The 24409-nt window shown below is 44.5% G+C and overlaps 3 protein-coding genes across 19 annotated transcripts in view; 2 read left to right on the top strand and 1 right to left on the bottom strand.

Moving 5' to 3' along the window:
• LOC6727962 (peripheral-type benzodiazepine receptor-associated protein 1) overlaps positions 1 to 10461 on the top strand; it is a 28046-nt gene extending 17585 nt beyond the window's left edge. For 12 of the 15 annotated variants that reach the window (XM_039294820.2, XM_039294819.2, XM_039294817.2 and 9 more), the window contains 4 exons: positions 247 to 588; positions 1179 to 1467; positions 4237 to 4304; positions 7052 to 10461. In XM_039294820.2, the coding sequence (XP_039150754.1) occupies positions 247 to 588; positions 1179 to 1467; positions 4237 to 4304; positions 7052 to 7834 (1482 nt within the window). In that variant the 3' untranslated portion in view covers positions 7835 to 10461. The remainder of the gene's footprint in view (positions 1 to 246; positions 589 to 1178; positions 1468 to 4236; positions 4305 to 7051) is intronic. The other 3 variants (XM_039294829.2, XM_039294828.2, XM_039294827.2) reach the window with 1 other exon arrangement.
• Positions 10462 to 10628: 167 nt separating this feature from the next.
• On the bottom strand, positions 10629 to 14898 carry LOC6739734 (sodium-independent sulfate anion transporter). Of its 2 annotated transcripts, none has more exons than XM_016172039.3 (6): positions 14720 to 14898; positions 12464 to 13128; positions 11856 to 12192; positions 11522 to 11784; positions 11275 to 11460; positions 10629 to 11218 (listed from the first exon to the last, which is right to left on the bottom strand). In XM_016172039.3, the coding sequence occupies exons 1-6, from the start codon at positions 14748 to 14750 to the stop codon at positions 10865 to 10867; spliced, it is 1836 nt and encodes a 611-aa protein (XP_016034556.1). In that variant the 5' UTR covers positions 14751 to 14898; the 3' UTR covers positions 10629 to 10864. The 2 variants fall into 2 exon arrangements, with proteins under 2 accessions (XP_016034556.1, XP_002076627.2); XM_002076591.4 differs by lacking the exon at positions 14720 to 14898 and adding an exon at positions 13209 to 13379.
• Positions 14899 to 16195: 1297 nt separating this feature from the next.
• LOC6727961 (ataxin-2 homolog) lies at positions 16196 to 23877 on the top strand. Of its 2 annotated transcripts, none has more exons than XM_039295313.2 (5): positions 16196 to 16977; positions 19902 to 20302; positions 20360 to 21293; positions 21352 to 22709; positions 22833 to 23877. In XM_039295313.2, the coding sequence occupies exons 1-5, from the start codon at positions 16913 to 16915 to the stop codon at positions 23279 to 23281; spliced, it is 3207 nt and encodes a 1068-aa protein (XP_039151247.1). In that variant the 5' UTR covers positions 16196 to 16912; the 3' UTR covers positions 23282 to 23877. The 2 variants fall into 2 exon arrangements, with proteins under 2 accessions (XP_039151247.1, XP_039151248.1); XM_039295314.2 differs by lacking the exon at positions 16196 to 16977 and adding an exon at positions 17188 to 17324.
• Positions 23878 to 24409: the final 532 nt, after the last annotated feature.

Here is a 24409-nt window from a genome sequence, read left to right as displayed (position 1 = left end):
TGAGAGTTAACCCCCGACCTCCAGATCAAACCAACCCAACCCAACCACAACTATCTAACCAAACAGTACTCTATATCCACTATGTAGACGTTGTTCTCTCTTCTAATAGTTCCATAAATACTCGTTAAGTTAGCGTTATGCACTCCAATACACTTAACAACTACAATAATCACTCATTGCCCCATAATCTATGACCTAACACTAATATCTGGTTATTCCGGCATATGCCCATTTTATCTAAAATAGGTATTTGGTGATAAGGATGCCGATGGCTTCTACTGGGGCGAGCTACGTGGCCGCCGGGGCTATGTGCCGCACAACATGGTCTCCGAGGTGGAGGACACCACCGCCTCCATGACTGCCGGTGGCCAGATGCCCGGTCAAATGCCCGGCCAGATGGGCCAGGGCCAGGGAGTCGGCGTGGGCGGCACCGCTCAGGTGATGCCCGGCCAGGGTGCTCCGCAGCAGAGCATGCGCAACGTGAGCCGCGACCGCTGGGGTGACATCTATGCCAACATGCCCGTGAAGCGGATGATCGCGCTCTACGACTATGATCCCCAGGAGTTGAGTCCCAATGTGGATGCCGAGGTAAGTCAAATCATTGAATCTTTATTTGCCCTGTTGCTCATTCGATTTGCACACGAAAGCGACGCGAAAGTCAGGCAGGAAGTAGTCTTATGGGTGGTCTATTTGGCAGCTTACTGCCAGGATTTAGCCAACATGTTCTTGCTCCGGTGGCCAAAGAAGTGAGTTCTGTCTCAAGGATAAACATTATGGCTGGGAGCTCTGCTAGCTATGAAAAATCATTTTCTTATCAATAAGTAGGGTAAATAAATAATAAACTTGGAAAAATGACGCCAAATAGTCCCACACTGCGTATTCGTAATATTTCCCATAAATAGTACCACATTACGTATACGTAATATTTATTGTAGGCAAAAAATCTGTACTTAATTCCCAGCTTAGGCTAATATTAAATGCATTTAGGCAGCCTTTATTGCAATTCGTTCTTGTATAATTATATTTATAAAAATATAGAGATATATAAAAGAAAAGCTAGAACACATGCGCCTATATCTTTATTGTTCGTCTTAAGATCCTTAATTTTTAGATAATAGTAATGTATTTATTAATATTTTAAATGAATTACGTATGTTTGAAATCTTTCCCCCTAACAGCAGGTGGAATTGTGTTTCAAGACGGGCGAAATCATACTCGTCTACGGTGATATGGATGAAGACGGTTTCTACATGGGCGAGCTGGACGGCGTGCGCGGCCTGGTGCCGTCGAACTTCCTGGCGGACGCGCCCGACCAGTACAACAACCAGATGGGTCCGGGCGGAGTGGCCGGCCGCGGCGGTCTCAGCCAGAGGGGCAGGGGTCAGGGGCCAGGAGCGAGGGGGCCGCCGCCCCCGCCACGTGACAACATGATGCCCGGAATGGGCGGGCGCGGCCAGCCGGGCAAAAGTAAGTAGGCTTTGTGCAGATCGAGCTGCCAATGGACTTTCGCATTTTAGTTTACGTACTCTTCAGTTATTCTTTGGTTCGAATTGAATACGAATTAACCAATGATCGAACGATACTGCAAAACGATTCGAAGAACTTTAACGGGCTAACAAGAGTTAACGTGTTTTGTTTAACGTTTTCGGTTCCTTTTCGGTTGATTCGTTTTCAAAAGAAATCTGAAATACTACAAAATAATACAAAACATGTACTTTAATCTCGAACGCACTTTATAAGATGAATAACTATGCAGGTTCTTCCAGACAACATAACAATTCCACCAGCGGGATAATATATACTATACTATAGCAATCCATTTCTGTTCCGATACCCCAAGTGTTTTTTCATTTTCGTATTTTGATTTCGTTTTCCAAACGATATATATATTACAAATCAGCGAACACAGAGAATATTTTCACTCCTTCTCTCTTTCTGTCTTAACTCTCTATCGCAATAAAATTTCAAGTGAAACAAAACAGTTACAAGTTAAATACAATTTCTGATTTTGAACGCCGCTAATTTGATTTCCATTACGATTCCGAGCGAACTTTTGTACAACTCTTTTCTCCCATATTTTTTCCCCTTAATCTTAAATGCGATTTTCGTTGATGTACAAATTCAATAATTTCCAGCACCAATCAGTTTGATAATTCCAATTCTTATATATATATATATAAATATTTCCTTCTTGTTTTGTACGACTTTTGTTTGGATTCCAATGATATAATTCTAATCCAATAAAAATATACAATAGATAGTTGTTGTTCTTGTTGTTGTACACACACAAATAAATCATTTTCCTAAGCATTTGAGCATCACCATCGAAAAATCACCAATCATTGCGAATTGCAGAAGTTATAGAATGAAAATTCGAAACTTTGGGTCCATTGTTTCATGTTCATTAACTTTTTTTCCCTGTACATAAGTCTTCACCTAGCTTTATTTTTATTGTCTGTACCAATTATTATTATTATTTGATTTCCTTCATCATTCTCGTATCCTGTCTTTCCCTGTCTTGCGTGCCTTTTTCTAGACGTGTATAATTCTAGATGGTCTCTTGCATGATACTTATACTAAAGTATATTTGAAAACAGTCTTCGTTTCTTTTCGCTTTTGTTTCGATTTGTTTGAATTTTTAGTAAAGCAATTGTTTGCCTTATCGATACGAATTACTTGCACCTGATTGCCGAATGAGTTCATTGCTAAGTTGATCACCACCGAGCCACATAGATCACAAAGTCAACCTCTGAATGTGCCATGTGCCTTGTACCGATGACGAAGTAGTGCTAATGCGAAAGTCACCCAGAATGCCCTGATCCACCGATGAGAAAGCGGAGCCAGTGCCAAAGATTAGTGGTGTTGGCCAGTGGGAGGACATATCCGGTCGGGACAAAGGTCCTAGGGAACTACGGTCGAGTAGAGGAGTATGATACCTCTAACCTATGAATCCTTTGAGTCCCGGATACCCGCAAACGAAACTAAATCCGAAACAACCCAAAAAAAATGAATACCCCCAATATCGTTTGAACGAGTACGAGTATCTGCTTTTCGAATCAAATATTTCTTTTAGCGTTGATTCCTCTCGTTGATTTATCGTTTTTCGATTTTCTGTTCGTTTTCCGTTGACTTCTTTCCTTCTGGTTTTCTGAATGTTGGTCTTGTTTGTTTGCCAATTAGCTTCTTCGATATATATATATATATTTGATATTTGTTAATTTTCGTTCCAAATATAACAACAAAAACAACAACAGCATCAGCAAGGGCTCCAAGCACCAAAATCCATAAAATTTAAATTCTCAAATAAATACGAGCAGTACTTTGTGTTTAATGTACATTTTATATTGTAAAATACCTAATTAAAATTTAATCTACTTATTTCCATATAACTACTACTACTTATATATAATGCAATATATACATACTAAGCCGATTAAGTGCCCGTCCACATGCTATACATATAACATGTATCTTATCTAAAATATACTCTTAACTGCATACCAAAGCTTGTGCAAATGCAAGTAATGTACCGAAATCTGAACATAATTCAGAGAGCCCAAGAAGCCCGATATCGGGGCTAAAATAGGGCTATATTTCGTTAGCCAAACGAAGAAGGTAATATTTAATTCAATTCTAATCTACTTACGTCTGGACCAATAACCACTATCAAATCAAATGCAATCATCTAACTCAACTTTTTATCTCTCACATTTTAACAATCCGATTTAATCTGAATCCTCTTGGCGCCTCTTTATCTCGTTTCAATTATGTCTTTGCGCAAAACCAAATTTAAAACATAACATTTTTTGAAAAGCCCGTATTGTATTTGGATGTCAAGCGAGACCTTTGGGTCCATTGAAATGTTTTATTTAACCCTTTTATTTTGAGTTGTCGATTGATTTGTTCGTGAAGTGCGGTGAATTATATAGATCAACGATTATTTGATTAACCCCAACTGCGCGCGGAAATGAGTAAAATATATATATATCCAATCTTTCCAACCTTAACAACATTAATCACAGTTTCTGAACAGGCAGCTCCGAACAATATCTGCAAATTCAACGCGAATAAATTCAATATTTCGATTCGTTTTCATTTCGATTTCAATGCCTTATTTCGACCTGAGTTTCAATTACGATATTTTCCGTTTTGACTACTACAACTTCTTTCGAATAATTTTTTGTAATGGTCTGCTGTGGTAAATGTGAAGTCTTTATGTTATATTCGTTGCTATAGATGCTCGCCCTGCTTCCCCTACACTGTTAGACAACACGGGCCATCCTGCCCCCGATCACCAAACGCAGGTAAATACTCTTTCTCTTTTGTTTCCTTTTGTTTTGATATATCGAACGTATGTGAAAAGAAAGAAAAGATATACAATACTTTCATTTGTTTGTTTGTGAAAATAAAAATGCTAAAGCTAATCTAAAGAAAAGAGTTAAGAATACGCCAAATGTAACCACAACTGTTCACCTAATACCCAAAACCGTATACCTACCATCTTATTATTGCTACAAAACAGATACAACAGATACTACAACAACAGTTACCTACTCCTGTACCTGTACCTGTACCTCTACCTGTACCTATATCTTTACTTGCTATCTCTGTCACTCATTACTTTTCGGTTCCGATTCTCGGCCAAGCAAAAAGCCCCCACTCGATAGAGAACCCGGAAAGAACATATTATCCCGACACTCAGACAGAAGTGGAACACGCCATCTCTTTCCCTCGACATACTGCTATCGCTTTCCTGCACACGCGCCGGCTGTGTTGTGCGGACTCTTTCACACTCAGTACTCGACTTGATCGTCCATTGTTCCGTCCTCTTTTCTCTCTCTCTCTCTCTCTCTCTTTATGTCTATAGCTAATACGCATACTTCCTATCTCACCATGTCTATATGTATCCATTCCAATCCCAATTCAAACGCTTACAGTACAGTACTTGAACATTCCAATTAACGATACCAGAATCAACTGATTTATATATACCTATATATATATAGTACATATGTATAGCTAGCAACATGTTTATCTTGTAGTTAACATCCAAAGACAACAGCGACATTATAAATACAAACATTTCAACCAATCAGCAAAGGCTCGTCCGTGTAAAGATACAATCCAAGATCGTTGCATTCATAGTCTGTAATATACTTGTAATCGAACTCAGAACAGAACGTGTATGTGTGTATAGTCTGTATATAAAATCTGACGAGGATTTCAAACAAATATCAGCAACGATTTCCACAGCAACAATCATTTACATCGATTTTTCCTGAGTTTGTCGTCCACTTGATTTCATACATTTCAATTACCTTATTTTTCTAACTATTTCACTGCTTTTTATTTGTTTTTTTGTTAATTTTTCCAATATCAACTCAGGTTACAGACTTTCTAAGCTTTGCAGCAGTTGATCTGCCAAGAAGAGTGGATAAATCAGTTTATTTTGCTACCCAAAATATATATATAAACTCCCAATAACATCAGATGAATTGAAAACTAATATGCTTTTCCTGGTCACTGGAAAAGCCGCTTTTACTTGGAAATATGCCAGATATTATTGCTTTTTTTTTAGCCCAAAGAGCAAACAGTGAGATAAAAAGCTTACCAATTTGTGTACAAATATCTATTCACACAGTATCCGAAACTCCTTATCTTAGAATCGCCAAATACCAGATACCATATATGCCAGATACAAAATACACACTCAAGTAAACGTATTGCTGATAAGACGCGATGCATACCTATAAATATATATATATATATATCTATATATGAATACATTTTTGTTTTCTTACTGGTATACACTACTAATTATATTAATTAATTGCTACTACTACTATATGGAATATTGGATGTAATGTGTACAAATTTCTATGTGATTCACTGTATGTGTAATACCTTGAGTTTTTGGTTTCGTAACTTGCTTTTTAAGTTCTTTTCCCCGCCTCAGTTGAACCCAACGTGTATTTGCTTTCGATTACTATCAACATTTCCCTCATATGATTTCCTCTGGCTCACCTTCGTCAAGTATAAGTTACCCAACTAGATTTGCATTTAGCTTTTACTTTAACCAATGCTCAAACACCGAAGTGAAATATATAGCAAAACGATGACTCTAAACACAATGTTTGATTTGGTTCGTTTAGTTCATCGACACAAGCTCATACCGGATGCTAAAGATCCGCTGATGATTTTTGATTTCAACAATTATCTAGACACGTTCACCAAACACCACCTTCGACATTATTTCATCAAGGTAGTGTAAATACATAGAGTTCTAGAACCATAGAAGTCCGGTTTGAACAGGGACATCCAGAGTCCTTTCGCACTGTCCGAAGTTTTTTTTTTCTTGTCAGAATGCGTATCTTTTTTGGAAATACATATACATTTTATTTTTGCCATGCAAGTTTTTGTTCTCCTTTGGCCTTAGGCTCGTTTTTTTTATTGATTTTAGTTGAGAAAAAGTTTTGAGAAACGTTGCTAGTTCTACATATTTTTCGTTTTGTTCCAAACAAAGGAAGTGTATAAAGAATCAAATCACGTAATGCTACTGTTACTCGTTTCAATTGAGGGCCAAAAATCAAGCCTCCTGCTACCCTCGCTCCATGCGGAGATGATGGCACTCGGAGTCCATTGATTGATTGCTTACCGGCCTGGCTATGTTTCACTATGTTTCATCTAGAGCGAATCCCGCACGAGGATTCGAGTTCGGTTTTTTGACTAGCCTCTTTCCGTAGTTAATGAAACGTAGCTGCCATTATTAAAACACAACCAATCCATCAACAGCAACTCGGCGGCAAATGCTCGAGGACCTCGCTAAACTAACCGATTACCCCAGCTAAAAAAATAAAAACATACTTGAGAGAGCATTGAAAGAAATCCATGAAAATATTAAGAAACCCCCATAAATATACGTACCATATATATATATATATATATATTCTTAACAATTAGTTTGCCATTCGTTTAATGCGCCCACCTGATTCCCGATTGGAAGTCCGACTAACGTGTCTTTTGTGGTCCTTGGACCAACGCCACCTTGCAGGGGATGATCGGTCGCGTTGGTAATGTCGGCCTGCAGCAGCAACAGCAACAGCAGCAGCAGCAGCAACTCCAACAGCAGCAGCAGTACGGTCAGCAACAGACGCAGATGGGACAGCAGCAGCAGCAACAACAGCAAATGGGACAACCTGGAATGATGGGTCAGCAGATGGGTCAGCCGATGGGTCAGCAGATGGGACAGATGGGTCAAATGGGTCAGATGGGTCAGCAGCAGATGGGACAGCAGCAGATGGGACAACAGCAGCAGCAGCCGCCGACGACACAGGCGCAAACGGGCGGACTATTCTCCGGCGCGACTAGCCTGCTCTCTGGTGCTACCTCGGCTGCCACCGGTGGTCTATTTGGGTCGAAGCAACCGCCCAAGACGGATCCAATGCAACCACAAGGTGGTGTGCAGCCAGCGCAGCAACAAGCAAACGCCTTTGGTGCCCAGCAGCCTGGCATGGGCATGCAGCAGCAGGGGGGGATGCAGCCGGGAATGCAGCCCGGAATGCAGCAGGGCATGCAGCAGGGCATGCAGCAGGGGATGCAGCAAGGGATGCAGCAGGGGATGCAGCAGGGCATGCAGCAGGGTATGCAGCCCGGAATGCAGCAGCAGCAGCAGCAGCCACAACAAGTGCCACCGCAGGCCCAGGCGCCGCCTCCAGGACCGGGCGCCGGATTGCTGGGCGGGCTCAAGGGCATCGCGGCAGCGGCGCCCGGCGGCGATGTCCTGTCGAAAGGCAAAGACCTCTTCGGAAAATTCGGGTTCGGCTTTGGCAAATAACCCCGGTCATTCTATAGGGTCCTGTTATATTATTCGTAGATTAGACTTATTATTACTATTATGATTATGATTATTGCTATTGATTACGATTACTAAGCTAATATAAAGTAAAACACAAATGATAATGATGGACAGACAAACCAATGCTAAAGTTAAAACCCATACCCGGTTCCGAACTGTAGGCCAATGCACATGTTGTTGTTCTCGTTGATATGAAATGATATGATATGATATGACTAATAGTACTAATACTAATGGTAATATTTTTTATTAATTAAATTAATGAAAATATTATGAGTGACCGACGGACAACAGCAGCATCGGCCGAACAGCCGGGCCACAAAAAAAACCAAAAAAATGAAAAAAACAAAGCCACAGAAAAGCCCAGATAAATTGTTGTAAAATTATTTAACAAATTGCCTGCCGGTTTAGGTGACTGCAACTCCATTAACCCACTAAAGGATAAAGCTCTATAATACAAGACCACACACACACACACATATATACACAGATGCAATACACACCAATCACATAGATACTGAACACACATATATTATACAAATACAAGTAAGCGAGGAGAAGAAATATATTATATACATACATTATATTTACAATTATTTGTTAACGCACATTGTTAAATTTGCTACTGTTGCTGACCAGTTTATAAATAAAAACCAAAAAAGAGACGAGGAACGATATAGAGAAGATGAGAAATGAGAAGATAAAGCAAACACATAAGGTAAACTAAACCGAACATAAACATAAACATACATATATTATATGTATATATTTAAAATATATTGAAAACTAAATTGAAATACACTAAAATTACATTTATAAATCAAAACACAACCGAATGTTGAGCAATGTCAGACGAGCGGAATGACGAAAAACAAAAATACATACATTAAAGTAAATAAATAAATCGATATGGTACATATTTACATATATTCGCATATACTAAATACGATTTCGCATTCAAGCCAACCTCAAATCGGGCGCATTTCCAAGACTAGGCGACCTTGACTTCCAGTCCAGCACAAGAAGATCACTTTCCCCAAACCCCAAGCCCCAATCCCCAATCCACTCTATTCTCAATCCAGTGATAACCTGAGCCAAATACCCATCCTAATCCCAAAATCCCAACCGATCCAGAAAACCCAAATTGAAAGCCTTCGACTGCTCGACTCAAAACTTCTTTTCAACGCCCCACTTTCTCAGTGTTTGATGTCCATAGAAGCCATATGCGATAAATATCAGTGTAACTTAAAGCAAACCAAAGACCAAGAGAGATCTACTCCTACATAAATACATATATGGGATACCCAAATGGCAAATACAAATATAATGTACTAAGCACAAGATCGTAGCGTTATAGACCCAGAATACCCCGAAGACCCAAATGACCCAGGAGACATGTTCACTAAATTCAGCAAGGAGACTTTCTCACACCTTCTTTAGCAACTTAAGCCGCCCCTTGCTACTAAGTACTTCCTATCGCTATCTATTTACCCCTGCCTATCCAAAGTACACTCTTTCGAACGTTATTTTAATATCAATTACTACCAATTACGAATTACCAACTATCAACTACTACCGATAGTTAGTTACGCCGCATACGACTAGTTCGGTTTCTCTCACGGGAAAGCCTGCTTTTGAATCCGATCGAGAGATGATGATAGTCAAGTGTTTCCTAATGTTTAAAATTGCTTTGACTCAGCCCTCATACACTCGGCATACAGATACAAATACATCGCGTACCTCTTGCTTTACGAAGAAATACAAACATTCAAGATGTGAAGAGTATAAAGATAACAAAGTATATTAATGAAAAAATCTACCAAACAAATACATTAAACGAGGCATATTTAAAGAGCGCATAGAGTTGCATATGTACATGTGCTTGGCCGGCAAAAATAATTGTGAGCAAACGATTACTTTAGATACACACACACACACTTACCACAGATACACAGATACACTTCAATTAAACCGAACACTGTAAATTGTAAGCAGGCAAATGTGCAGTAGTGTGCGGGCAGAACAAATTAGATATCGGAATTAGCCAGATGTTTTGAATGGAGACGGACTTACCGAAATCGAAACAAGCGTTAACTTTTCCCACGTAACTGATTTAAATCTTACAATCAAGTCACTGTATTATTATTCAGCCACATCGGAACTACAATTACAATCTACAAGCCTAACTTCGGCATCCACCGAAGCCGTTTAGTTCCCGAAAAACCGGAAAATATATCACATCCGGTATACGGGAACAGACCGGAAATACACACTTACACACAGACACAAACATACAGACACACTCTATAATCATTTACTAGAAACACCTATACAAGTATACAACAGTTTATTTCCTCGGAAACCAAGCGAACAATATAGAATAAATGAAATTAAATTCCCATTAAACAACACACACTGGCAAAACAGAAAGAAAAGAAATGATAATGGCAATGAGTACTATGCAATATGAAATGGATAAACAAAACAAATGAAAAACCAACTAAATTGTTATACTGTATTATTATACTTTTTCTATAAATTATAATTTCCTTATTGAACGACAAAAAGCGAAAAAAATAATAATTAAACAACAATTTAAAAAAAAATCGCCAACCAGCATTTCAATTGCCCTAATGAGTTGTGAATTCAGTTGAGCGGCATTACTCATACGACACGTATGCCACCATGCAGATTACCAATTTGAGTTCCGCGGCACGAGGCGTTCTTTATGGGCTCTTACAGCCGCAGCTGTTTATTCAATCTCGAAGAGCACTTTTATCTTGACAGATTCGTAGGGGAGTACTGTATTTTTATAATGCACACAAGTATTTACAAAGTCGCTAACTAAACACCTAAATCTAAGTACTTAACTAACTGCTGCCGCTGCCTAATTACGCAATTTGCGTGCGAACGTCAAGCGGTAACAGGTCCGGAGATAAAAATGCCGTGACGTTCGCTCATAACCGGATCAAACAGACTGGAACGAACCGACATCAGATAGGAACTTGGCTACAGCTTGGCCTCCAAAACAGGTGCCTCCTTTTCCACCCGCAGATGACTCCAAAGCTGGCTATCCTCCTGGCAGAACCGCACATTACCCATGACGGGCAGCATCTGTTGCACTTTGAGGCTCATGTTCTGCAGGATCAGCAGGACATCGTGGCTGGCCATCTCCTTGGCCACCGAAATTAGCATCTCACTGAAGGTGGCATCGAACTGCATGAAGCGTGCGCAATCGAGAACCACTGGGAAATCATTGTGATACAATCTGCAGGCTCCTCGCAACTCAGAGCGCAGTGCATCGACGCCTGTATAATAGACATCCGATTGGGGCACAATGTGCACATAGTACGTGGATTCATGCTAGGGAGCAAGGTCAAATATTAAATCAATGTTATCTATTTAACTTTAAGACTTACCTGTTTAAGGGTGACCTCAAATTTGGGGTTACCCAAGCGCAGCAATATAAACACCATGCTGAGAACAATGCCAAAGAGCAGACCCAACTCCACGCCAGCCACCAAACAGATGATGAAACTGCCCACCCAGCTGAAGAAGTCCTTCTTGTTGGTCTGCCAAAGCTCCTTAACTGGAGCAAGATCAATCTGTTTGAAACAAAAAGTATATAATTAGCTACATTTAGATGATTAGAATGTATATACGCACCATAAAGATGACTGCTGCTATTAAAACTGCCGATAGGGAAGCCTTCGGAATGTACTGGAAGTAGGGGGTCAGGATGCTCAATGCGGAGAGCACTATCAATCCCGTGTAGATGCCAGCCATTGGCGTTCGTACTCCAGATGCCTGGCTCACAGCCGAGCGGGTGAAGGCTCCGCAGGTGGGCATGGCACTGAAGAAGGAGCCGGCTATGTTGCACAGACCCAAAGTAAGCATCTCCTGCGAGGCATCCAGATTGCCATCCTTAACTGAGAAGGGGGAGAAAAATGCGCACCCTTATAGACAAACTGCACTTACGCCCTATATTACGTATACGCACCGAAGGCTTTGGCAATGGCCACATTGGCCAAAACCGCCACAATTGGCACCACAACAATTCCGCTGCCCAGCTCATGGAGGATATCCGTGAACACATAGGTGCGATTCTGATACTCGAAGGCGAAGGGCGGCAACTTGATTGTGGGCATGGCAGAGGAAACCTTTGAGGAAAGCGCAAAGGGCACCTCCTCAATGGAGCTCTTCTTCACCCAGATGAAAACCAAAAGTCCAGTGAAGAAGACAACCAGGGCATTGCGGGAAATACTGATGTACCACAGGATCTTCTTCAGGCGACGCGTAACAGGCGTGTCCTGCTTGAAATTCACTTGCGACAGCAGCTAGCAGAAAAAAGTTGAACAATTATTAGCATATTTCACATGTGATATATGAATGCTTGATTATCAAATATCTAATCCACTTGGTTCGATTTTCTGAAAACGTGACTTGAGGCAGCAGTTTAAAGTCAGGTTTCAGCAGTTAGCCACTATCTGATTATTTGATAAGCTAATAAACAATTTATTTTGGGTTATTTCGAAGCCTTGCATCCAATATGGTTATGGGTCATTTATGTCTCCATAAAGTTATTTATATACGTTATATTTATCTTACCCGCAGCAAAAGTAGCACAACCATGCACGAGATTCCCATGGCGGCATCCGTGGGCCGGATATTGGTGAAAAAGTCGCCGATCGAGGGGAATCCCTTCATGCGAACACCCAAGAGATTCTTGATCTGGGCAAAGACCACAATCAGCGCGGTGCCCGATGTAAAAGCCTTGGTCACCGGAGCTGGTATGAAGCTAACGATGAATCCCAGCTGGAACACACCCATGGCCAGTTCCACCAAGCCGGCGAGGAAGGCCAGCACGATGACCACCTGCACCGGCTTGTCGGCGCAGAATTGCAGGGTGAGAATGGCCATCAGACTGGTGGGTCCAATGGACACCTGTGGTATCGTCCCGAAGAAAACATAGATGATGGAGCCAATGAAGGCGGAGTACAGGCCGTACTCCGAGGAGAGTCCTGCCAGCGCGGCATACGCAATACTTTGTGGTATGATGGTCAGGCCCAAGGTGATGCCGGCAATCAAATCGGCGAACGCCTGCTCCCGATCGTAACTGGTAATCCAGCTGAGGAAGAATATGCGCCGCACCAGCCAATGGGCCTCCTTGGGCTTGGAGTACTTGCTGGCCACGTCCAGGTCGACGGTGTGCGCCTGGCCATAGTAATCATCGCCATTCTGGGCCGTGTACTTCTCCTTCTCCTCGCAGCCAGCTGAAAAGTGGAAAAAACGGAAAGCAGACAGACTACTTAGTACGATGTCGTGTTGAGAACAGCTAGTCCGTGGCTCCTACGATCGTAAATGGTGGCCACAGTGGCCTGGGTTTGCCCTCCAGTGGCTCCTCCACTACTGCCATTCCGACCATTTCCCTTGGGCCACAAGCCGAACGTGTGCTTTCGCGGCCAACGCATTGTGTACTGATTTTCAGACTCTGTTTCCGTTTCGCCAATGGCCAGGTACAATCGCTCTGCCAGCCGAAATTGTTTGATTTTGTCAGGGGATTTTTTAGCATTTTAATAATAATAAAAAAACAACGAACGAACGAACTTCCCAGTCCAGCTTGTTCGCTGCCGAGCCGAGCCGACAGCCCAGCGAAAATGGCAAAAAAAAGGCAAAACTTTAATTGTGTGAAATCGTAATTAAGCACATATGTTTGAGTATTCTCAACTCGGACTGTGTTCCCGGTAATTTGTTTAAATAACTGAGATTCTTGTCTCACATTGAGGAACTCTATTGGAGAGCCAGTACGTTCATATAACACCTAATTGTTCGGATATATATATGTACATATATACATGCGAGTCTTAAAACCTGTTATATGTGTCTTCCTCCATCGCTCTTTATGTAAATCGCATTAAAAATCATTTGTTACCCACTTATTTTTATAAAGGTAAACAAAGCGAAACCTGAATAGAGACAATATTAAATGGGTGATTTTTTTTTTAAAGCAAATTCACTGGAAGTAAACGGATAATTAGCACATTAGGTGCCATTCAGATAGAAAGCAATTTGATTAGTCCATCCAGATTAGTCATCTCGCTGTCTACGGATCTAAATGGATAGTGCAAACCATTGATCATGGGTGTTACGTTTCACATGAATAAGTTTAAAGTACACCTGCGAAAATCGGTTACGTATTGAAGGTTTTGTCGTATCCAAGTTAATAATAGGTTTGCTATATGCGAAGTAAATACTACAAGTTTGCCCAAATAAATTGAGTTGATAATAAATTTTCCATGTGCAGATGATTATGATCTATGACCTATTATGATTTGGTTTTTTATAATCATAACCATATTTATGTAATATGCACATAATTACATGGTTAATCCGAAATGTTTTCTCAGCAAATGTTAATATTTGCGGTCGAAAGATTGGCAAGTTAAATATTTTTTATGAACTGGTCTTATCGTTCATGACGGCGTTTACGAAAACCCAAAATGAATGCTAATTCGTAACCTCAGGCCAAAACTTTTAACATCTTGTGGCGACTATATATCTCCAGATGTTTTCCGCTGCTAATTAAGGCGGCAGATCGGCGGGTGGCATATATGGCGGTAGTAAAATTTGCCAAGTTGTGTAAATGGAACGGTTGTAAAAAGATCACGATGCTATAGTGGATCACAAAAACAGTTCAAAGAACTTATTTAAAATAGTATTTAAAATAGTGGAAACGATTGATTTTTTAATCCTTTTATAATATAAGGTTATTGCACTTGGAATATCAAATCGTTGTATCCTTGTTTCGCTGATTAGAATTCCACTTTTCACAACATATTGAACACCGAATGCTTTTATCCTTACCATCGAAGGACAACTTCTTAACAATCGACATTATGCACGTATCCGTTTGGACTTTAAATATTATTAATCGAAGGACATTCGGGCAATGGAGCTCTGGTTGATTAAGTACTGATTATCCTTTTCTCGTGGTTGAGCCAAGTGCACCGCTTCGCAATCTAATGAAAACTGCCGAATAAGCGAATTCTTGAGTGATAAATAAGTGGGCTGGGGCAGATTTTTCTGATAAACACGAAAAATGAAAAGAGTCAAGAAAAAGGCGACAAACACGGTGCGCTTTTATTTCCAGCCGGAGATCAGCGCACAACAATGGTACACTTAACGCCCATTCGGCAGGCGGATGGGCGAGCAAACATTGGGGAGGGTTGGGCGCTCGCATTTGAATCCGCCGGCCGGAGCGGGAACAAACGAATATATAACTGGAAATGTCAACGGCACCGGTGGCAGTAACTACTGCGATATCGCTACAAGGCAGTGGGGGAGGCTATCTGGGCGGCACCCACCCATCCCCGATCATTAATCTCCATCCCACTGGGCTGTCTGTCGTGTGGACTCCAAGTAATTTTCCACCTTTGACTGCCGCCAAAGTGGCATTCCACTCACCTCGATCGATAAACGATGGACCAATATTTGAATATTGGGTTAGACAAATCAAAAGATCACAAATTAATCAGCCAAATATATATCTTAGCATAAGCTGTGACACCTTGTGACAGTCATTCTTAAATGAAGCATAAACATATATATTCGGAAATTGTATGCCCTATGTATGTAATTCCACTTCAATTTTATATTAATACTAATATGATTAGAATAAAGTTATAAATATAAATTATCTTCATAATTGTTATTATAGCGCCTTATATTATAAGATCGTAATAATCAGTATCTGCGATAAATGAGAGATACAGTATAGCCTACAATGTCTTTCCAAGTATCTTAGTAGCGAGTTATTAAATCTCAGGCTGGGAATTTCAGTAGGTGCTAACGATTCTATCAGGCGTTACAAAGACCCTCCGCCTGGCGTGTGGACCGGACAGATTTACGGCTTTTGTATATGGCGACCCTGTTGGGCTGTAAACCAGATAGCATCGTAATTAGTATTATATCTCATGCTGGAGCGGAGATACAAACGACATAGGTCGGCGAAGAGTGGATTTGCGGTTGACTTTGAAATGATTAAGCGGTGGCAGCTTTCTCGGAAAAAGGAATTTCTTGACATACAAGGTCGTCTGGGGCCGCCTATCTGGACATTGGGTAAATATGCGGATGTTTTCCACCTACTGGGACACAGACGATAGCTCCGGGCTATTAATAGATTCGCCTGTATTTGTGAACTAGATTTGGAGCAAATATTTGCTTAATACCGCTGCGATTGAAAACAAACCATAAGCAGTTCAAATTGCGCGCCCAAACGACTGTGTGCAACACTGTTTTTGAGCAGGCAATAGTCCGAGAACAATCGATAGGCATCACCGTCTGACGCTGTCAAATCGAGTGCGCAGGCGATAACCATTCGATACCGAACACTGTGGCTGCACATACGCACCCCCGTTCAGATTGAAGTTAATAAATTAGCAAAATAATCTTTAGACGCAACAAAATTCGCCGTTTACCACTACCGCCGCCCAGTCGCTGCAGCTCGTCGTGCCGTTCCGTTGTTGCATTTCCCCTATTTTTTTTTTCACCGATTTGCCAAATACGCCGTCGATGTGCGCTAGGGATGTGCAAAAAAGTATCGACTGCGGAAAGCAACTCGTCAAGCAACCTTGCTCGTTATCGCTACAGTACGCAGGGAAAAAATAAAATTAGCAACAAAAGCGTTTATAGCAGCCAAGTAACAGTGCTAGACGGCGCCGAAATATCACATCTTGGCTAGAACACGCCTCGCCCGCCCATCCGCGACCATCGCAGCAGGATCCTCCAAACGGAAAGTTGTTAAATCCGGGGAAAATCGGCCGAAGCAAAAAGAAGCAGCCGAAGCAAGCAGCACAGCAGAAACGGGCGAAAGAGGAAACAGAAGAGAAAAGAAGCAAAAACGCCAGGTTTGAACGACTGCTAAAAAAAGTGTCCTGGTGGTGAACTGGTACTCGGACTGCTCCTTCTGGCCTCCCGGCAATCGGACACATACCGACCACATCGGCAATCGGCGGTTGGCAATTGGCAATTGGCGATCCACATCCAATCGACGTTATTATGAACAACAATAGCAAGCGGAAAACCCGACCCACTGGCGGCGGTGCCAGCGGCGGCATCTCAAGGTAAGAAGAAGCAGCTTGACCAGCACCACCAGCACCCAGCTGCACTGGCAAAAACCAGGGGCGATAGCACAGGGGCGTCATTTGAGCAGGGTGCTGCAGGGGAGCCGAGCACGGAGAGGCACCAGAGTCAGCAGCAGAGCGCCATGCCACACAACAAAGGGGGGCACACACGCACACCACTGCATTTGGGGCTGGTTTGCTTTTGCCTTTTGCTTTTTGCCTTTGCTTTTTGCCGTCGCAGTTTGCAGTTCGCCGTTGCCCTGACAAATTGAAAACCCGCGACAACCGAAAGCGCCACAAAGAGCTCTTTTCTCTCCCGGTCCGGTTGACTAAAAAAAAATTAAAAGGTGAAAGCGCGTCTCGTGTCGTCTTTTTTCACATTATTTTTTTTTTCTTAATCTCGTGAATGGTACCTACTACTGCAGCATCTTATGGAAAAACATTCTTAAGCTTTTTTTGTTTTTTGGAATGCAAATGGCGCTTATATAATAGGCCATCGCGCGCCCTGTGTGTGTGTGTGTGAGTGAGTGCAAGCGTGTGTGTGTGTTTGTGTTTCAAGAATCGAACTTTATGCTTTGTTTACATTTCCCTTTCACAATGGCCAAATGTGTGTAGAGAACATAATTTGTTTAAAGGTTTCCGTTTTGTCGCACCAACGAGTCGCATTGCCACCCCCATGACAGGGGGTTCCATAGCCCCCAACCCCCAACGGGGCGCTCCCCCTTCGCCGTAGCCGTCGTCCCACTCCCCACCCCTCTTCTCCTCCTGCTGCTGCGCCCTTAAAATTTTCAATTGAAATATGACTGCAGCGCACACAGTCACAGCCACAAACGCAGCCACACATCAACATTCACATCCGCATTCGGACACAGTGCGGCGCATAAGTATCGGCACGTCCGCCAGTTTTATCAATTTATCTGTGAAAAAAAGCTATGCAGATATGTATTTAAGAAATAGTTGAGAAACGAATCAGAAGTTGAGTTTATTTCATATCTACATATGGCCAAAAAATCATTCATAATGCAAGTTTGCAGGCGTAAAGATAGTAGGATTGTGATTTATCACAGAATAAATCAGTTATGGAAAGAACAAAATAGCATGGGTTTCCCAAATTGCATTGTCATGAAGTAGAAATGTGTCAGTATTGTGATTCAGTGTGACTAAGCACTTTAAAATATTTTCAAACTTCTTTAAGTAACATTCTAATCACCGAAATTCTAATCATTCGAATCACTAAAGAATGTTACTAAATGTGAAGACTATCGTTGAAATCATAGAAATCATAGCCTGTATTGCATTGCTAAAGAGGTATCACTGTAGTGGCCACTTACTTTGGCCTTATCATACGAGTCTTCCTCGTCCAGTCATATTTATGCCGCAAACTGTTTGAAATGCGCGTTCATTATTCATTGTGCACAGCACCAACACAACACCACATCACAACCTCAAGCTTGTGGGCACAGTGGGCCTGGGATGGCGCTCTTGGCGAATCAGGCCCACTGTGCGGCCCGTGCAGGTAGTGCCCACGGTGATGCACGGCACACTCGCTCACGTATCACGTAGTGCACTATATTTTTTTACTCTTCTTCGACTGCAATTTCTTGCATTGTCAGCATTTTGCAGCTTTGCGTTTGCTGTTTGCCGCTTGCCGTTTTCAGTTTTTAGTTATTCGTTTTCAGTTGCTGTGACGTGCGGCGGCTGCGCTGAGTTTCGTATCGTTCTTTGGCACACTTCGAACCCCTTCTAAACGGCCGCCGCAACCCCCTGAGCAGGCCCGAGAGCCTCCAACGTGGGTCCGAAATTTGGGTCACTTTACAATTTGCTGACCGAACGAACGATATGCCACCTCGCTCTTGTTTTCCGCCTGACGTCTATGCATATTTATTCGCCACTCGGCCATGCACACTTGCATTTTAAGTTTGCCTCCGTCGCAGCCTATTTCCCGGATTCGTTTCCCCAACTGCTCGGCTGCTCGCCTGCCTGCCTGCACCTTACCTCACCTCACCTCACGCATGATTCACTCTTGGGCGCAATCAATTATTTGTTTTCATTCACCAAAATGTGCACAGTGCACGCTCCGTGAATCAGCTACTGCTCAAGCGCCCCCCTTCTCCAATTGGTTTCGTTCAGCCAGCACCATCGCCATCGCCACAGCCCCCGGCCCAAACGCCGCCCCTGTCCCACACCCACAATCACATCCACTGCCGCCGCGGGTTCATTGTGCGTTGCGTTGCGCATTTCACGGTCGTCGATCCTGGCCGCACGCAACCAATGCCAAAACACCCCGAAAAGCGTCCATGAGTCGAATACGAGTTCCGACCGGGGCGGAGCTGGCCAAAGGGGCCACATTTAACTGATTACTGTCGCGGAATGAATATGACAGTATGTCTTAAATTGTTCTTAAAAGTTTTAATTACTGGTAAATATCCCTATGCTCTTCAAAGGATATTGTATTGGAGAGCTCATCATTTCACTAATGACAAATAACAATCCACGTTGATTGACTTAATGTAGGATAGCCACATTATTCAAAACCAATGTATTCAAATTTGACCATTATAAATTGCTCGACTGGGGCACGCAACTCAAATCAAAAATTAATGACTATAGCTTTGACACTGGTATCCCAAACGTCTTTGCTTAAACTTCGCAACCAGGGAATTCCCCGGAAAGTCTTTGTTTAAACAGCCATAGAGTAGCTCTTGCTTGTACTCAATAAGATGAGCTAAAGTGCACAAACACAACGCAAAACTGGCACGGCTGTTCACGGGGGTTGCGGAATGCTGGGTCAGGTCAGAGTTGGCGAACGAATCGATATCGCCACCGTAGCTGAATGAAATCGAATTTCCATTTTCAGTCGGTCTACTGCCTTCCAAGCGCAACGCAAACGAATGTTTTAACCCGTCTCTTCTGGCTTTTCGCAGATACAACTCCAACGATAACAGCCTAAGGCCCGTTAACAACAAGGCAAGTGCAGGAGGCGGTAACGGAGGCGGAGCAGTGCGTCCGGCGGCGCAGGGCGTCTACAACAACACGTTTTTCATGCACTCGGCCACGGCGCTGGTGGGCAGCGTGGTGGAGGTGCGCCTGCGGTCGGGCAATATCTACGAGGGAGTATTCCGCACATTCTCGGGCAATTTTGACATCGCACTGGAGCTACCGGCGTGCATTAAGTCCAAGAATCTGCCGGAGGAGGGCAAGGTGCCAAAACACATTATATTCCCGGCCGACACCGTGGTGACCATCGTGGCCAAGGACTTTGACTCGCAATACGCCACCGCAGGCGCTTTTCAGACGGATGGCGCCATTTCTGACAAGTGCAACGGTAAGGTCCTTCCTAATTTAATTTGCGAACACGTACTTATTAGTCTCCATTTTGTAGGTGCGCGTCCGGACGAGAAGGAATTGGAACCATGGGATTCTGGCGCTAATGGCGACATTGACATAGAATTGGATAGTGCCGCCAACGGCTGGGATCCCAACGAGATGTTCCGCAAGAATGAGAACACGTTCGGTGTGACCTCCACATTTGATGATTCTCTGGCTTCGTACACGGTACCGCTGGACAAGGTTGATTCCCTGGAATTCAAAGAGGCCGAAGCCAAGGCCGAAAAGCTGGCTGCCGAGATCGAAAATAATCCGACGTGCCGTGACCGTCTGGACTTGGAGAATGGTGACGAGGAGGCGCTCTTCGCGGCCGTGGAGCGTCCGTCGACGGAGCAGGATCAACGCGGAGATCGTGGCGACCGCGAACGCAACGATCGGGATAGGGAGCGCGAGGAGCGGGACAGGGACCGTGATCGCGATCGCGGTAACAAGCCCCGTGGCGCTGGTGACTTCCAGTTGAGGGAGACCATGAGTAGCGACCGCTACATCACAAAACAGACGCGCAGTATCACCGGACCGCAGCTATCGCATGTTGGCATGTCCTCGCAGGGCAGCGGACGCGATCGTGACACTCGTGGCGATGGCAGCCTGATGATGCAAAGTGGCGGCGGGTCGGGCCAAGGCGGCTCCACGCAGTCGACGGCAGCACTTATGCTGGCCGGCGGCCTGAAGGGCGTGGGTCCGGCCCCCTCAACAAACGCGCCCGCGGACTCGTCCAGCAAGTATAGCGGCGGTTCGATGGTAAAGCGCAAGACGGTGCCCCAGGGCGGCAAGGTGATGCGCAACAATGTGCCTACAGGTGGCAGCAACGTTTCCGTGTCGCAGGGCGGCAACGGCAACTCTGTGGGCCAGAACAAGGGCGGCTACCAGCCGTCGATGGGCATGCCGAGCCAATACTCCTACCAGGGTAACTCGCAAATTATGCATGGGTAAATCTTAAGTCTCCTTTAATCTAGCTACCAAATATTAACATTCGTACGTTTACAGGTCTTCTCAGTACCGCAACCAATCTCACATGGGCGGCGCAAATAAGCTAAATGGCGATTCGAATGCCAATACCAACAAGCCGCTGCCACAGCGCCAGATGCGCCAATACCAGGGCTCTCAGAGCAACTCTTCGCTGAACTACGGAGGTGAACCCCAGTCGCTGGGTAAGCCCGTGCACGGCTGCCATGGAGGCCATCCCGGGCAAAATAGCAACTCGCCGCCGCTGCAGACGGCCGGGCCACAGCAGCAACAGCAACAGCAGCAGCAACAACAGCCGCCGCAGCAACAGCAGCATCAGAACATGCAGCCACAAGGGCAAAACGCGCAACCAGCGCGTCAGGTGCGCACGCGCGATAACCAAATGCAGGAACTGCGGCAGTTTGGCCAGGACTTCCAACTGGCCCCGAGCAACACTTCACCGCCCCAGCAACAGCAGCAGCAGCAGCAGCAAGTGCAGCAGCAGCAACAGCGAGCGTTGCAGCAATCTGCCTCGCCACCGCAACAGCAGCAGCAGCAACAACAGCAGCACGTGGTCCTGCACCAAGTGCCGCAGACACACCTGCACCAAGCGGCCCTATCACAGCCACACTATGTGCCTCAGCAGCAGCCTCAGCAGGCGCCGCCTCCACAGCAGCAACATGTGCCGCATCACATGCAACAGAAGGCCCAGCAGCAGCAATTGGTGGAGACCCAGCATCAGCACGTGCAGAAGCAGCACCAGTCGCAGCCACAAGTGCAGCAGCCGCCGCCACAGCTGCTTCAGGATCCATCACAACAGCCGTTGCCAATTTACCATACAATGCCGCCGCCACAGACTTCACCCGTAGTTGTTACTTCGCCGGTTCTGCTGGAGCAGCCTCCGCCACAACCCATGCCGGTGGTGCAGCAACAGCAGACACAGCAGATTGCCACGCCCAAACCTGAAGTCTCGCCGGCACCAAGCAGCAACACCACCACACCTACTGGCATAGCCAGTACGCCTACAGCAGGGGTCATTGCCAGTGCTGGATCTGAAAAAACCACGCCGGCAGCACCCACTCCGACGAGCAATTCCGCAACGGTGCCTACAGGAACGGCCGCCACTGCTGGAGGCGCAACGGGAACCACTCCGGTGGTTAAGAAGCATGTGCTCAACCCATCAGCCAAGCCATTTACACCCCGCGGGCCCAGCACCCCGAATCCATCACGCCCGCACACCCCACAGACGCCTGTGCCCATGACGAACATTTACACAACCACGGGAGGACATGTACCGCCGGCGGCCAGCCAGCAGATCTACGTGGTGCCACCGCATCCATTCCCGCCTCAGACACACCCACAGGCCGGACAGCCACCGCGCCTACGTCGTAGTAATTACCGTAAGTCCAAGCTTCCTATAATCAAGCATTTTATTTTCATATATAAAAGAACAAATGTGATGAATTATTATTTAACTGTCATGTGGAAATTGTGCGTTAATAATATTATCTGATCTCTTGCAGCTCCAATGGCCGCATCGCAGATGCACGTATCGGCATCCGCGGCCACGGGTCAGCCGTTGATAACAGCCGGCCCGATACCCCAATTCATCCAGTACGGCCATGCACCACACCAGCAACAATTCCAATCGCATACGTACGCGCCGATGCAGATGCGCGTGTACCCGGACCAGCCGCAACAGTTGCAGTTCGTGGCCCAGACGCCACAGTCGACCACACCGTCGCCGGGCCAGCCGCACCAGCAGTTCCATCCGCCGCCACAGCCATCCCCCGCCGGCGGGGGACCACAACCGGCGTTCACGCCGCCCACACAGGCAACCACTTACCAGCTGATGTGCGTGCACCCCCAATCGCTCTTAGCCAATCACTATTTCCCGCCGCCGACGCCGCAGCATCCGCAGCAGAATCAACAACAGTATCAGATCGTGATGCAGCAGCATCAGCCGCAGTGAGACATCGCCAGCTGGGGAATGGCGCACGGGAAGGTGGCGAGCTGGAAGGCGGGGGGAACAGGCGGCCCCTCCTTGTTAATGTCGCCGTAGCGAGTGGGAGCTACGCTGCGGGCAGCCGTCATCAAGCAACAGTTACACATATACAGACACAACACGCAACATGAAGCACTCACCTTAACCACACCCGCATCCGCATCTGAATCTGCACCTGCATCAGCATCCGCATCCGCATCCGTATTCTCATCAAACTTTTGAGTAAACGCGCGGCTTTCGTTGTCGCTCCAAGCGATTTTCGCCCACAATTCACACATCCAGCCACATCCTTATGCCATGTGCACGAGCGGCCCATCCTGTAGCACATCTCTCACAGACCGAAAACACCAACAACAACAACAACAACTAGGAAATTATAAAATACAATTAAAACAAAAGGAAACTAGTAAATTTTTTGAAATCGCAAGACTTCTACAGCGCACGGAAGCCAAACACAACAACAGCAAAACATAAAGAAACAAAACAAACAAAACACAAACAAACAATCACTGAAAACACCAAAACGTATAAGAAAGCAAATGCAAAAATAAGAAAAAACAAAATAATTTAGAAAGCTAAAAGCAACTGTCGAATCAATTATAATACGAGAACAATGAGCGTTTGTAGGAAGCGTTTCCTGCCCCGCACAAGTCCTGTAAGTCGAGGCGAAAATTCCAAAACCCGATTGGCTACCAAATTGATACAATTACATTGTAAAACCGAAACGCAAATGAAGTAGAATCAAAAACCTAGGGAGCTAAAGATGCGAAAAAACGTCGAGTTAAGGATAATATGAGCGAAATTTTGTAAAATTGTTTTAAACATAATAATTTGATGCACTTCTGCGCTCCCGCTATCTATAGTTTTATGCGCTTTGGCAATCGACCGGCACACCCCGACCGACACACACGCTTCCTTCCCAAACCCCTCCCAAAAAAAAAGCCAAAAGCCCAGACTTGCACGCCCAACACACACACACATACAGGCAGCCACACACACACCCACACCCAACCAACCAACACGAAGACAAACCCCAGAAGCAAAGCGACAGCGACGGACACCAGAAACCCAAGTCATCATTCCAAGTTAGTTTTT

Source organism: Drosophila simulans, chromosome 3R (assembly GCF_016746395.2).
Source record: "Drosophila simulans strain w501 chromosome 3R, Prin_Dsim_3.1, whole genome shotgun sequence".
Taxonomy (NCBI): Eukaryota; Metazoa; Arthropoda; class Insecta; order Diptera; family Drosophilidae; genus Drosophila; species Drosophila simulans.
Note: the sequence above shows the minus strand (reverse complement) of the source record. Positions and strands in the feature narration are given on the sequence as shown.

What these genes read in the sequence shown, in the direction of transcription:
- LOC6739734 (XM_002076591.4), bottom strand. Translation starts at nt 13,326, where the DNA reads ATGCGTTGGCCGCGAAAGCACACGTTCGGCTTGTGGCCCAAGGGAAAT. An exon ending in TGTGGCCACCATTTACGATC is followed by an intron (nt 13,129 to 13,208) that starts GTAGGAGCCACG and finishes TCCACTTTTCAG; the next exon opens with CTGGCTGCGAGGAGAAGGAG. An exon ending in TAGCAGCAGTCATCTTTATG is followed by an intron (nt 11,461 to 11,521) that starts GTGCGTATATAC and finishes TGTTTCAAACAG; the next exon opens with ATTGATCTTGCTCCAGTTAA.
- LOC6727961 (XM_039295313.2), top strand. Translation starts at nt 16,913, where the DNA reads ATGAACAACAATAGCAAGCGGAAAACCCGACCCACTGGCGGCGGTGCC. An exon ending in AACTCGCAAATTATGCATGG is followed by an intron (nt 21,294 to 21,351) that starts GTAAATCTTAAG and finishes GTACGTTTACAG; the next exon opens with GTCTTCTCAGTACCGCAACC. An exon ending in CCTACGTCGTAGTAATTACC is followed by an intron (nt 22,710 to 22,832) that starts GTAAGTCCAAGC and finishes GATCTCTTGCAG; the next exon opens with CTCCAATGGCCGCATCGCAG.